General features: G+C 49.4%; 1 protein-coding gene across 1 annotated transcript in view; it reads right to left on the bottom strand.

The window, feature by feature from the left end:
* LOC8023687 (genetic suppressor element 1) overlaps positions 1-11,581 on the bottom strand; it is a 43,260-nt gene extending 31,679 nt beyond the window's left edge. Inside the window, exons 1-3 of the mRNA XM_040207683.2 lie at positions 9,089-11,581; positions 6,018-6,237; positions 3,730-3,784 (exon numbers count right to left, since the gene is read on the bottom strand). Coding sequence (XP_040063617.2) covers positions 3,730-3,784; positions 6,018-6,237; positions 9,089-10,848 — 2,035 coding nt within the window. The 5' untranslated portion in view covers positions 10,849-11,581. The remainder of the gene's footprint in view (positions 1-3,729; positions 3,785-6,017; positions 6,238-9,088) is intronic.
* Positions 11,582-12,847: the final 1,266 nt, after the last annotated feature.

The raw sequence follows: 12,847 nt of genomic DNA, 5'->3' as shown, positions 1-12,847 counted from the left end.
ACTATTCGCTAGAGTATCATTTGGTGAACCGCCCCCTCAAGAGACTCCGCCTTATTACAGGCCAGCGACATCAACACCACTCATTCTTGCCGTCGGTTTCATACTGTAAACCAGTGGTCTCGAACTCATTTGAGTGTGGGGGCCATATAGCCGACGCCGGAAAGGCCGAGGGCCAATGCAGAGATGAAGGGGGGGGGGGGGGTAGTTAGAAGATTTATAAGTGAGGAGACCTTGTGCTCTATGCTTTTTGTAAACTCACAGTTTTGCCAGTGACATCTTTAAATTTGATTTGTTTATATGACTACTTTTGGCCCTGACCTGATGAGATAACAAGAATTAAAATAACACCGTCCCGCCAACGTGCTCGCATTTTTATTAGAACAAAAAGGCAAGTAAACTGCCGTTCCCGTTGCTCAATTCAATCGGGAATTAATGCAGCTCAACATGTCTCTAAAAGTTACTTTGACAGTCTTTGCTTTCCTGACAATTTTTAATACAACACCCTGAACAAATAGTTATCTTCTTTTAATGGTGATACCCGAGCTCGTAGCTTTATCTTTGGCAGTTGTTCCACCTGATCGAGAGTTCGCACAACCGACATGCATCCTTCAAAGAAGAGCTTGCGCTTGCAGCTTGTTGTACATTACAAAAAGCTGGGAAGCAAAAAATAAAGCCAAACAAAGGCAAAATGATCACAGATAAGTAAACACATTAAAAGAGTAGAGCTACTTTTCGAGCGAAAATGAATCCGCTAGATGAGATCACTATGGTGTATGCCATTTCTAGCGCTCGAGACATGGGAACCGGGGCTTGTAGCCAGCTGCCTGCAAGCCATGTCCCACTGAGTCGTGGGCCGCATGTTTAAGCCCCTGCTGTAAACATTTTCCCCGTACCTTTCTCCCCCTCCCCTTTTTACTTTTCCCTTCATTGCAACCCCCCCCCCCCCCCTTCTCAGCAAGATGCACAACCAGCTGAGTCATACCTAGGGATCCATGTTTTTAGATAAATACGAAAAAATCAGAATATCACTCGTCGGTAAATTTCTCATTAATTTAGGTTTATCCGAAAAACTCAAAATTTTGAGGTCACAATAACAAAATCAAAAGCAAAAAAACCGGTGTTTTACAAATAAACTTAGAAAAAATAAAAATAAATAAAGTTATAAACAAATTAAGAGCAGTCAGTGGTCCCGAGGAGATGCCTCTTCAATTTGCTTTCAAATCTCAAACTACTGACAAAAATGGTTTGCCTTTTAGTTCATCAAGGTTCCTTCAGGACAACGGCTCATGGTACCCGGACTTTATTTATTCTGTTTCAGAAAACTGGGAATCTAACAAAAAATAAACTCCGATAAACCACCAATTTTCTGGGAAAAACGAACTCCGAAAGACACCCTCCGAATTTCACGAGAAATAAACTCCGCAAACACAAAGTCCTCGTTGTACCCAGGTGCTCTAATAAACACGCTTCAACCAGCTAACATGTTCCCTATATTTTATTTTCATCAAAGATCGGCACCATAACACTAGAAAACACACACACACAAAAAAAGCCGCAAACAAAAATTGCAAGCGGAGAAAAAAACAAATTTAAAATACATCTTTTTTTTTTCTTCCTTCTTTTGCGTGTGTGTGTGGTGGGGGGGTGGGGGGGGGGGTGGGGTTGAGGCATTTGAAAGAAGACGGTCACGTGCCAAGCGTCAGCGACTTCCAGGGACCACGGGAGTCCGACACAAGACGGGACTGCACCCTCCCGCGCGTGGGCGCTTCGAAGCGGCAGCCGAATTCGGGGCGCCCTCTCCTTGCCGAAAAGCGAGCTCCCCCATCGATCTGCGCCCCCTCGCCCTTCGACCCCTCGACCGCGGTCACCCATTATTCAAAGCACGCGCAAGGAGCCAACCACCGACGCCCGCAAACGGGAAAACAAACACACCACCTCACGCGCCGCGCCGCAATACGCCAACAAAAAGCAAAGACAAACAAAACAAGGATGAGCTCATCGCTGAGCAAAACACTCCAGCTCGATCAATCAAACGAGAACCAGTCAAAATAAAAACTTCTTTAAAAAAACACGCGAAGCGGGTGACGACGAAAAAGAAAGACGCGGTCAAGCGTAAGTTACCCAACGTAGAAAACGCGGTTTTGAGACGAGCACGACCGCTTCACCTCAAAACGTAGGTGCGTAGCGGTGAAGCCGAACCCTCTCGTCTCGAAGCGAAGCTCGATGCAGCGGGTCGGACAACCACGTTCAGTTTGATCGCGCTCGCTACAAAGTCAAACGACTTTTTTTTTTTTTTTTTTTTTTTGCGTTTTTAAAGCGTAGTTTTGATGGCTGGCTTACCTTGGAGCGCGAAGTACTCGACAAATCCGAACGGCGACCGCGTGAAGAACCCGTGGGGACCGCCGTCGAACGGGTGCACCGACATCTTTTCGGTCCGTTTTCAGGCAAGGCTCGGGGAAGAGTCATCGGCCCACATCGGCTCGGTGTCTCGCGTAAGGCAACGCGGCACTTGACCACCGACGGGGATCGCTTCTAGCGGGGCCTCGAAGCCCTCCTCAAACACCAGCGCCGAGCTCATTGGAGCAAACGGGACGCGGAGTACCCCACACTCTCCGCAAGCACGTCACAATTTTAGGGATTGAGGTGACGTAATCGCCCGCCAGATGGCGCAACCCGCTTCGCCTTTTTCTTTCCTTGTGCGTACGTTTCGTTACCTTTCTTTTTTTTTTCTTTCTTTCTTTCTTTAGCTCGTTGAGACAAAGTCTTGCGTAAAATTAGTTTCGGTTTTAGTCAGGTGCTTTCGTCCCACACCAAATACACCCCGATAAGATTATCTTTGTCATTTCCTTTCAATTTTTACAAAACTGGGCAGTGTAACAGAAAGTGACACAATTTAAGACTGAAATCTGGATGGGGTGCTACATAACAGGATTCACAATAAATTGTTTGCAGCAAAAAAAAAAAAAAAATAAATAAAATGGCATTGTCAGTTTTTAAATGGATAATTAGTGCCCACACAGTACTCAAAAATTTTACCGATTAGCTACTTCGTGTTGCAGACAGTTGTCAAAGCATTTCAATACCTTCGCTTAATGCCTTTATGGCACCAGCCTAACATATTCTTATCTCCTACATTCCCAAAACGGATATCCTCAGTAAGACCTAGCACACTTGTCCCAGTGATGAGAAGACAATTTAGAGTCAAAATACTCCAATGACCAGTGTTGACGAGAAAGGTACATGCACGACCTTTGATACATATCGCCTCAATAGCCGCATAATATTGTATGCTTACAATAACGAGAAAACGTATCTGCAATACTAGGCATACACCATCAATGTGCAATGCCAGTGGAAGGTGTTAAACTTGCGACCAAGTTCTTGTGATCTATCCTGACAAGAACACTTCAGGAGGTGGCCCTGGAACTGCAATCCACTACAGCAAAGTTGCATTTGCGAGAACAAATGTATCTATTAGAAATAGTCGTTTCTAACCCTGTCTTTCTCAAGTCATTAAGGAAAGAATAAAAATAGGGAATATAGGGAAGTCCCAAGTCTACCCAATAGGTGGCATCAGTGTGTTCCCTCGTCGCAAGTTTGTGAACCAGCCTTAACAGCGGAAGCACCTTGAAGTGCAAATTCCAAACATTTGTGAAACATCTCGAGACCACACTTGGACATGCTCTCCTACATACTCTCTGGAACCTACATCTCGGAAAGACCACTCACCTTGGTCAGCTGCCAGACTCTGATCCGACGTATTTGAGGGAGACGATCCACCGGACTGCGAGGAGACAAACACGTGGAACTCACTTTCATAAGCTGCGAAATCCATCGTGCTATTAGCTTTGACTGGCATTTGAGTGTATATCTGAGTGTGGCAGACTATACTCTGTTTCACCTTATGTTGTACCGCAGAGAAGGCTAGAAGCGCGAGCTCGTAGCATTGGGAGCTGCTCTTAACGCACGAGAGCTTGTGTTGCCGAGATGTGCCCTAGAGCAAGGAGCTCGCGCTTGTAGCCTTTCCTGTGGTACATCATAAGGTGAAACAGAGTATAATAGGGTAACTGACGCACTGAAAACAAGAGGCATTTACAAAGTACCGAAGTCAAAGGAGTTGGCAAGAAAGAATCTGGAGAAGAATTACGCCACACGCCGTTAGCCCACGGTTTGCCGACAAACCGGTCTCCCAAAGTCTGCCGAGAGGTCACGTTGAGGCCTACCGACCCGAAACATCAATCGGTTACCGAAGCAAACAATTAACCGCTAGCTCCCCCACAACCCCTGTAACGTTTTTACCCGAAAGCATGGCAGCAACCGCTAGTATGGCAAAAGTTAGACTTCTATTTGACTAGGAAAATGCTCGATTTATCTTGATCCAACAAATGTGCTTCCGCGGCATTCTTCGAAGTTTGTAGTGACCTTGCATTTCTTTTACTTTTCTTTAGTTATAGCGTGCTATATTATTCCAAACTCTAACCTCGTTTATGGGGTAGTGGGCACATCCTGAATTTCCTGCCTCTCCTCATAAACTGTTTTAACATGAATGCCGGTTTTCGTGCTCGAACAGTTAGTAGATATCACCGTGGGCAAAACAAAGTCAGCTAAAGAAAGCCACCAATTGGCACAGTGGTAGAATGTCGAGCTCACGATCGTGGGGTCGCGGGTTCGATTCCCGTTGGGCCACATTTAGAATTTCGTTTTCTTCTCAATTTACCGCTGTTTTTACAGACTGTCCTCTGAAGTATGTGTTACACATCTCCTACTGGTTTCCGTGGCATTCGTCCCACTTTCCTCGGGAGTCTGTGTTAAAAAAGTGCCCTGGAAGCCTCAGAGCGACAGACAACATTTCGCTAAGAAACGAAACTTCCTGAGGGTGTGGTCACATAGTTAAATGTAGGCTGCAACTTTCAGGCTTCGAGTAAAAACTTTTTCAATGTGTTTCCTACCAGCTTCAGCCACTTCTGTGTTCTGTGAGGGATGTTGCAAACCTGCCAAAGTCTAGGTTCAACTTTTTTTAATTTTTAAAGCGAAGTTCGACTGAAGTTTTCTGGTGTCTGCGATAGTTTTGAGGTAATCAATCTTTGATGCCGATTATAATGGAGAAATCGGCCACACATGAATGCAATGTTTGGTTTTTTTTTTAGGATGCTCATAGATGAGTTATGAGCATAAATAGACTATCGCAAAAAGTGGTTTTGTGTGCCTTTCAGTTATTTTTTCCCCAAAAGGTAAAATTTCTGCGTTGACATTAGGCATTTCTATTAAAAAAGAGTTTAACTCAATCAGAAGTTCGACCCTTCCCCTTTGCATCAGAAATGCAGAGGGGAAGGAAAATGGCTTAGAAGGGCAAAAGGGAGGAATCGAACATTCGCTTTTCACATTTTCACGTTAGCTGTCGCAAGCTACCAAGCGTTAGAAAGGGTACAGCCATTAAAATCCATCCTTTATCTATTCCGTTGAATCTTCCTAAACGTTCGAAGGTTTTCCAAACCAGTTGAACCTCAAACTTTGACGAAAGCTTGCACCATCCTTGATTCAAACCACGGTGCCTGGAACCTGTCTCCAACTGGTGCGTTTACCGCGTCCAAAAAAGTGGTCCCTCGATTTCCACTTTTTGACGTAAAAGAAGTGTCACGCTGTCGCTGGCCACGATCCTAACGGTGTTACAGCAGCAGTGTTAGATGTGTGGCAGACGCCCGTCCTACCGCAACTCACTCTCCAGCTGGGCAGTTCACGGAAGCTTCGGCAACAGGAGTTGGGAAGCCGCGACGACTCGTGCTTTCATTCAAAACTTGTACGCTCAACCGCCAGGAGCGGGACATTGACGGCACGACACTCCGGTTCTCGCGACTTCGTTCGTCGCCCCTTCGGAACCAGTTTCGATGCAAGCGCGGAATGGGACGACAGACACGCCAGTCGGAAACGCTTTCCAGACACCGTAGTTTGAACCGATGTTCGAACCACCGGGCGGTGCCGAACTCCGCAGGGGGTCTACTCAAGATCCGAGCCCTCACCCCGTGGGTCTCCTCAGGAGGGGGCGGCAGCACCATCCAGTTATACTTGCGCATCTCGACAGGCACCCGCATGCGCTCGTAGTCCTTCCACTGGCTGCTCAGGGACTCGGAGCACGTCAGGCACGACACCACGCCGTCCCGGAGACTGAGGGCACCCGCCGGCCGGGGGTGCTCCCGCAGGAACGGGAAGTCGCACACCGTCAGGGTGCGCACGCGGCGCCTGCCAGGGGAGGAGGGCACGCGCTCCAGTCACCCGCAAAGAGGAGTCACAGGGTCGTCCCTCCCCCCCCACGAGAACCGGGTGGGGGGGCAAAGGACGGGAGAAGAACGCTAAAAATCGTTGGCGCTGACATTGATGGTTCCGACAGAAGGAATGAGAAAGAGAGCGACTGAAGAACGGAAAAAGAGGGCAGACGATAGGTTAGGCGTGTTTGTTTCGCCGCAATGAGTTGAAGTTGTTTGAGTAATTGTCAACTTTATTTATTTTTATGTCAAATTTGGGGGTTTTACGTGCCAAACCAACGACGGGCATCTGGCACGCCCCAGCGGAGGACTGAGGATTAATTTCGACCACCCGGGGATCTTTTGACGTGCAACCGAAAGCTCAATTACACGGCGCCTTCTCCGCAATAAGCCTCCATCAGATTGCGGACACCTCGGCCGGGATTCGAACCTGCCACATGGGGATCCGTAGTCCGGCGCTCTCGCCTCGGAGGCACCAAGCCGGCTTATTTATTTTTATGGGGGTAGGAACTAAGGGAAAGGAGGTGATGAGAGCGCAAGGACGTCAGAGCACCGAGCTCTGACTAGAACGATTAGTGGATACACGGAAAGCTAGCTGCCTTTGTCACTGCTCAATTTTGCTAACGTGTTTGAACGCTTTCAAACGATGAATGGAGACAAAAGCTGGAACCACCGATGTCGGCGTCCATGCCATGCTGTTTCGAAGCGGCCGGAATGCGTGGGACCTGTACCTCTTAACTCTACGCTCCAAAATGGCGGCCGTGTCCGGGAAAAGAACGAGCTTGTCGGTTCCCCTAGAGCCACTGAACGAGCTACACTTTACGGTAACAAAACTTTGGCCATCTTGGACCTTGAGTTCACGTTGCCAGTTATCCGAAGCCTGATCTGAAATTGCAGGGAACGTTTTTGCACCCTCGAGGAATGTTACAACGTTCTGCAACGAGGCAAAACAACCTCATCCCAGCTCCCCTACACCGTAGCTAAAGCTCAGGAAGCCACATTCTAGAACCGTAACCGTAACTGCACTGGACACCAAAGTGGCGGCGCCAGCATGAACGTCGGGGAGTGGAGAGTCTATGCCCTTAAGTGTAGCGTATTGAGTGGCTTAGGTTCCAACAGCTCACAAAGACTACTCTCACGAGCTGTTAGCGGACTTGAACGGTACTTATTAAAGCAATCAAATTACTTGTAATCGGTTACTTTTTTGAGTAATTTAGTAACAATTTGAATAGCTTTATTAGGAAGTAATTGCGAGAGTAATCTGATTATTCTGAAAGTACTAAAAGTACCTGTAATTGTTACTATTTTGCCTTCCCTTTTAATGGCACCTTTGTTTCCACAAGTTTTCTGCCCAGGAATCCTCAAACCAGTCTCCGACAAGAGGAGGGTTTAGCAAAATTGGTACATTAAGATAATGGTTTATAATTCGGTGATTCTAATTCAGTATCGAACAGTACGAAATACCAGTTTTCAAACCGGTCAAGAAATTTGTTGTTTTGAAAACTTGAAGTAATCGAAAAAGTAACGGTTTCTTTTTTAAGTAACAGTTACTTTTTTAAGTAACGGCCAATTATATTCCTTCTGAAGTAATGAAGTAATCCAAATAAATACTTTTGGCCACGGGCAATCATAATTTTAATCAATTACTTTTTTCGAGTAACGTGTACAAGACTGGCTGTTAGCCCCAAGGAGTGCCTTAGGAGAGACAAGGGGTGATGACGATCTTCTGCTCCTAGCTTTCCTGCAGCATAGATGAAGTGCAGGACAGGTACGAACCAGGTTAGTCTTTGGCGGTGAAAAGGATCTGTCGCATGTTCCGCTCGCTAATTCCTGTCATATCCTCAAGCAGGGCCAGAGCTATGCTCCAGTTTTTCGGCATAATTTGGCAAATGGCAAAAGCTACGGCCTAGGCAGGCTGATTGGAACGATTGGCTCGATCGGGCCTTAGTTTTCGCGATTTCCCAGGACTATGCTGGAATGAAGTGTAGACGATCGCCACCACCAAAATGTTGAAGCGTCATTTCTGTAATGTTGCCATTTTTTGCCAAATCTTATCAATGGGAGTAGGAAAATGTTAAAAATTTCCGCCGTGAATGTCTTACGATTCTTTAGTAGAGTGCCTCGGTTGTTTGTCGGGTGAAAATTGGCTAGTGCATTGCCAAAAGTACATTTTTGGAGTTTACGGGCAAAACCCTTGAAAAGCGCCTGGCATGCACCAGCAAACAACCAAGAATTAATTTCAATAACCGACTTAAAAGAAAACATTTCTGTTATACGCCGCCTTTTCCACTTAAAATTCCACCCCATTGTGGACCCCTCGATGGGGATTAAAACCGCCAATATGGGATACATTAACCGGTACTCCGCCTCGGAACCACCGAGGCAGCGGCTAGCACGTTTGAAGCATTGTTTTCTGCGTGCATGTGTTTTCTCTTCAACCCGGATTGAACTATTCTGTACCTTTAACTACAAAGTGTGTATGGTTGATAAAATGTTAATTAAACTGCTCATTGCAGTTAAATTTTTTTTTTTTTTTTGTTTACCAAGGGTTTTATGTTATCTAGTGCCGGCTCTACCTTGTGGACTAAGCCTCTTCCACTCTCCCTCATTGTTTAATGGAGCAACAAAGCAATCACCTTTTTGAGTACCAAAGTGCAAAATAACACCAGATTGTAGCGCACGTCAGGGCACAGTTTTTTTTTTACCCCACTTTAACTCCACACTATCATGAATTTTCGCGTCCCTCGTTGCTGACAAGTTGGTATATTGACCCAAACGTCGACACCGCAAGAGAAAGCTAAAGTCTGATTAGGGAGAAACTGTCTCACCTGTAGGTCGTGATACCACAGATGTAGCAGACGTAGTGGTGCGTGTTGTAGCGACGTGACGACCTGACAGCATCCTCGGCGTGGGGAGAGCTTTCGTACGCAAGCCACTGAGCCATCAGCGAGTGAAAACAGAAAGTGCAGGCCTGGGCTGTGCCTGAAAGGCCGTCAGGACCCACGTGACTCTCCAAAAATGGAAAGAAAGGCCCACCACTTCTGTCGTCACGACCCGACACCGGAAAAGTCTCCGTCGTCTGCTCCCCACAAACATAGCAGACGACACCCTGGGACGGCACTGTCTGCTGCAGCGAAGCCGTCTGCATTACCGCCTGTGCGGGCGTGGTCTGCGCGGGGACATGATACCGCCGCTGGTTCGGAGGAAGTCCCGCACTCTCGAAAGCATCCCACTGGTGCTGGAGATCCGCCTTGCACTCTGCACAGAGCAGAACGCGACCTTGGTTGTCCGGAGGTCGTGCCGCAATCGGGCGCGTAACCTCTCGAAGAAACGGAAAGTATGGCACGCCCGGGACGGTTGGGGGACCGGTCTCGCACGCCACAAGGGCCTGCAACGGACCAATCTTCTCGCAGAGATAGCAACCTAGGTACTTGGTCTGCGGGGACAGCAGCTGCTTGCGGAGGACACTGTTGGGTGTAGCAGACGGCGCAGCACCGGTAGACATGCCGGGGACTATGGCAGACGACGGCATCGTCGCAGACGACGGCGTGGCACACTGCACAGAGGGTTGTGTGGCGGACGCCTCGTGCAAGATCTTGAAGTGTCGCTTGCCTTCGGGCACGTTTGAGATCTCGAAGACCCTGAGCTGCCGCTGCAGGGACTTGAAGCACATGGAGCACACGAGGACCTGCCCTGAGGCACTGAGAGGCTGGGCGCCCGGCGGCGGGGCGACGCCGCGCAGGAAGGCGAACCCGGGCGCCCCGTCCTGGGTCGGCAGCGCCGACACAGCGCGCTGTACACTCACGGGGAATTCCAGTCCGCACGTGAAGCAGGTGAAGGCTCTCGCCCGGAGCTGGTACTTGCGCTCGGCCTGCGGCGCCGCGCGCCGCTGGTACGCGTCCCACTGCTCGAGCAGGCTGCGGTGGCACTGTTCGCACGCCTCGGCACGACCGGTCACCGGATCCGGGGGCCTGGCGCCCGGCGGCGGAAGATGCGACGCGAGGCTCGGGAAGAACGGGCAGTTGGCGATCGGCTTGGTGAACAGGCTGGTGAGCGAGGAGCTGCGCGAACCGCACACGAAGCACAGCTCACCTGTGGACGGCGTCGCCTGAGCCGTCGCCGTAGACGGTGGCGGAGACGGTGGCGGGGCCTGCGCCGTCGTCAACGACGGCAGACTCAAGTCGAGCGCCGCCGTCGGTTGAAGAGGCGACGTCGGCTGCTCCGGGCTCTCTTGGCGCGCCTGCGAGCCCGTGTCCATGCCGGCGAAAGGTCCGTTGTCGCTCCGCTTGAGCCAGTACATGCGCTTGTTGCGCGGCGTCCGATTCTGCTCGTGGGCCTCCCACTGTTGCGTGAGGAACGAGTAACACACCGAACAGGCGAGCACGGCACCCTCGGAGGTGGGTCTATCGGCGCCCACCGGCGGCACGTGCGTCTCCAGGAACGGGAAGTACGGTCCGCGGTCCCTTGCCCGGGACTGGACCGGGTAGTCGGCCCCCGGAGCGCTGCACACGTAGCAGATCGCCGCACTCCCGGGCTCCTGCTTGACGCGCACGCGGAAAGACGACAGAGGTGACGCCGTCGCAGACATGACCTGTGGTCTAGCGGGCCCGCCGAGGTTCACACCGTCCCGACAACGCACCGCGTGAATGTTGTTGTTGTTGTTGTGGTTCGTGTTGATCCTGCGGCGGGTCGGAAACGCGAAGTGATCGCGCAACGACCACTCGTCACTTTGGCGGCACAGAGCGGCGCAAACTTGGCGACACAGTACCGGAGTTTCGCTGCCGTCGAGGAAGGTCGCCCCTGCCGTCCTCTGGTCAGCGGAAGACGGTGTTTCAAGGGCGGGCCTTCATTGTCAAGACGATCTCGTGACAGAAACACGGGCACCAACGGCTCACCACCGGCGCTGGGGCGAAGGCCGCTCGGCGGGTCCCAGTGGGAAACGAACGTGGGGGCATCTAGAGACGAGCTCGAGCGGCTCGACGCGCTGTCGGCTCGGCCGGACGCTGCTGCTTTGAATCCGTCGCGCCATGCTTCCTTTAGCGACAAAAGGCCACGGCCATCTTGAATGAAAAATCGTTCCCGTCGTGCGTGAGGAACTATTGTGTTGTCCCGTTGCGTCGAGGGGCGGCGTGACGGCGGCTCCGGCGATACCGGTGGGGTTCGGTTTGAAGCGGAAAACGAAGTAAATATAACGCGAAGGACAAACAAAAAAGAGTTGTTGCGGTTTCACGTAACAGATGGCTGTCTGTGGACTTCCCTTTTTATCTCTACATTCTCGCTTGGCCTCGCGCCGCTCATTTCTCGTCCGTTCTGCTGTGTTTGCTCCCGGAAACATTGCAGGCCGCGCGGAATACCCAAGAATATTGCAGAATCCGAGTGGATAAATAATGAGATTATCAATGAAATATTATGCAGGCCTATTTAGCCTATTTAACTCATTGACTGACCCGCAGAAAGATTACCATAATACAACAAACCGCCAAAAGCCCGATAGTCATTAAAAAAAAACAAAAAAAACTAATTGAGCTACAAATATCAAAATTAGTGATATTTTACCACATATAATACGGTCATAATACTAAGACCGGTGACCCAGTGAAGTGACCCAATAGATTTATATGCACAAAAAAAAAAATATGGTGGTGAAGCTTGTGGGGATTATTTTATTTAAAAAAATCTTATTTGTGTGGAGGGGCGAAACCGAAACTAAGCGCAAGAGGAAGGCAAATGACGTCGTTCTTGGAAAAAGATGTTTCTTTCGCAGGTGGGTCGCAACATTCTGCTAGTCAAAAAGAAGCGTCGAAAATACTAAGAAAGCACACACATTCAGCTTGTGCCCCCCCCCCTCCCACACACACACACTTTTTTACGCACACACACACACACACACACATCATTTTTTTTTTTTTTTTTTTAGCAAAATTAAATTATGTATTGTTCATTGCTCAGTTTTCGCCCGAATGTAGCACTGGCACTCCGAACCAGATGCTAGTTTCAGAACATTGGAACAACTATTGAGAATGGGCCCCATTTCTCCATTGAAAATTTCAGAAAATTGCTTGTAGTACAACAAAGTTACTAGAACCACTCAGTTGGGAAACTGCCATAGAGCCTGCTTTAAAGTGGCTCCGATCCGTACTCGAGAACCGAGCTAATGGCGATCACAACGCCGCCATTTCTCCCACAGCGTTCACTCCGGGAACTGCACGGCTGTACGTCAAGTCGGGCAGGGACCGGTGGCGCCATCTCGCAGTAGCTATGTAAAGCAGCTTTCATGTTTCAACTCGTCGCTAAAGGGTGGCACTGTTATCGTATTTAGCTCGGTCTCGGTGGACGCCAGCGGCCTAGGTTGTAAGGGTGAGTTTCTCAACTGAGGGTTTTAGTAACGTTGTAGTACAGTGTCTGCTCTGTTCCATAGGTGCTGCCCTGTTTGTTTATGATGAAACCAAGGCTATACTCCGTGTCACTAGTTGTGTGCAGCACAAGTGAAGGCAACGCCAGTCAAGGGGAGAAAGGGCAAGCACTATGATGGCTGGGGCAGTGAGCACTAGTAAGGCTGGAGCAGAAGGGAGAAACCTCCTCTCCTC

The sequence above is a fragment of the Ixodes scapularis genome, unplaced genomic scaffold (genome assembly GCF_016920785.2).
Source record: "Ixodes scapularis isolate PalLabHiFi unplaced genomic scaffold, ASM1692078v2 PGA_scaffold10__122_contigs__length_95168666, whole genome shotgun sequence".
NCBI classification, from domain to species: Eukaryota; Metazoa; Arthropoda; class Arachnida; order Ixodida; family Ixodidae; genus Ixodes; species Ixodes scapularis.
Note: the sequence above shows the minus strand (reverse complement) of the source record. Positions and strands in the feature narration are given on the sequence as shown.